General features: G+C 66.2%; 1 protein-coding gene across 1 annotated transcript in view; it reads left to right on the top strand.

Annotated features, from left to right (window-relative positions):
- The first annotated feature begins 6 nt into the window (after window positions 1–6).
- MAP3K10 (mitogen-activated protein kinase kinase kinase 10) overlaps window positions 7–1,905 on the top strand; it is an 8,165-nt gene continuing 6,266 nt past the window's right edge. The window contains exons 1-2 of the mRNA XM_025213059.1: window positions 7–273; window positions 1,611–1,801. Coding sequence (XP_025068844.1) covers window positions 111–273; window positions 1,611–1,801 — 354 coding nt within the window. The 5' untranslated portion in view covers window positions 7–110. The remainder of the gene's footprint in view (window positions 274–1,610; window positions 1,802–1,905) is intronic.

The following is a 1,905-nucleotide window of genomic DNA, read 5'->3' as shown; positions in this document are numbered from 1 at the left end:
CCGCGGCCGAGAGCGTGCGGCAGGAGGCACGGCTCTTCGCCCTGCTGCGCCACCCCAACATCATCGCCCTGCGCGCCGTGTGCCTCAGCCCCCCGCACCTCTGCCTGGTCATGGAGTACGCCCGCGGCGGCCCCCTCAGCCGCGCGCTGGCCGGGCGCCGCGTGCCCCCCCACGTCCTGGTGGACTGGGCCGTGCAGGTGGCGCGCGGCATGAACTACCTGCACGACGAGGCCGTGGTGCCCATCATCCACCGCGACCTCAAGTCCATCAACGGTGAGTGGGGGTCGGGGGCGTGGGCGTGCGGGCCTGCGAGAGGCCTGAGCGAGGGTGCTGGGAGGGAGGAAGGCATGGGGGTGTGAGAGGCCTCATTGCAGGGCCCAGTTTTGTGTGTGCATGCATGTGTGTACATGCATGTGTGTGTGTGTGCACATGCATGTGTGGGGGGTGTGCGTGTGCATGTGTAAGAGGCCTAAGCCTAAGCACCAGGGGAGCTGTGCTTGCACACGTGTGTCTATGTGTGGTTTGTGTGCACATGTGAGTGCGCTTGTGCATATGCATGTGTGCGCAGTGGTGTGAGCGTGCATGTGTGTGCAGGGGGAGTGCATGTACATATGTAAAATATCTAACCATGCTTGCACACACGTGTGTACATGTGTGGTGTGTGTGCACACGTATGCATACCCATGCACACAAGAGGCCTGCTCAAGGGCACTGGGTGCATGTGTGCGTGTGTACACACCTGTGTGCGTGTGGCTGTGCGTGCATGCAAGAGGCCTGACTAAGGGCACAGGGTGAGCACGTCTGTGTACATGTGCACATGCCCATTTGTGCAAGCGGCCTGATCCTGGGCACCAGGTACACACATGTATGGACGTGCACGAGGCCTAATCAAGGCCACTGGGTGCACATGTCCGTGTGCACATGTATACGCGTGCAAGGACCTGATCAGAGGTGGGCACACACTTGCACGTGCATGCCAGGAGCCTGACCAGGCCAGGCTCCCGATGCAGGTGCTGGGGTGGGGGCCGGGGGGCTGCACGCGGGGGGCAAGGGCAGGGTCACTATGCCCCCGCAGGCGCCCATGCCCCCAGCGTAGGGGGGGTCCCAGCATGGGCTGCCCCCCTCATTGCCCCGCCCCCGCCACACTGGCATTGTGCGGGGGAGAGTGCCACGCCACCGTGACCGAAACTCCCGCAGTATCGGCCGCTCTGGGTCACCAGGCACGGGGCGGGCAGGGAGGGGGCACCATGCCAGGCAGCAGCTGCAGAGGCCGGCGGGGGTGGGAAGCTAGGAAGCCTGGGTTCTGGCTTTGGCTGTGTCATTGAGGCACGAGCCGCCTCCAAGCAAGCAGGGCAGGGAGACCTGTGTAAGACACCCCCTGCTCCACCCCAGAACCAGCCGCATCTCTGCACCAGGTCCCCATATAAACCCCCACTAACCTACCCTAGGGCCAGCTGCAGCTCAGCCCGCAGTCAGGCCAGGGCTTTGCGACCGTGCTCTCCAGCGGTCAGGGCCGCGGGGGGTGGGGGGGCTCTAGCTGCAGCTTGGAGCCCATTCCCTGCCCCGGGAGACCCCGGGCCCCCGCTGCCATGCCCGCGCTGCCCCCGCAGTGCTGATCCTGGAGCAGCTGTCGGACGAGGCGCTGGAGCGCTGCACGCTCAAGATCACCGACTTCGGGCTGGCGCGCGAGTGGCACCAGACGACCAAGATGAGCGCGGCCGGCACCTACGCCTGGATGGCGCCCGAGGTCATCCGCCTCTCGCTCTTCTCCAAGAGCAGCGACGTCTGGAGGTGCCTGGGGGCCGGGGGGTCTCTGGGGGATGCCAGGGGCGGGGTGGTCCCGGCTGCCCCTGACCCCCTCCCTGCGGGCGCGCAGCTTTGGGGTGCCGCTGTGGGGGCTGCTGG

This window comes from Alligator sinensis, unplaced genomic scaffold (genome assembly GCF_000455745.1).
Source record: "Alligator sinensis unplaced genomic scaffold, ASM45574v1 scaffold1667_1, whole genome shotgun sequence".
Taxonomy (NCBI): Eukaryota; Metazoa; Chordata; order Crocodylia; family Alligatoridae; genus Alligator; species Alligator sinensis.
Note: the sequence above shows the minus strand (reverse complement) of the source record. Positions and strands in the feature narration are given on the sequence as shown.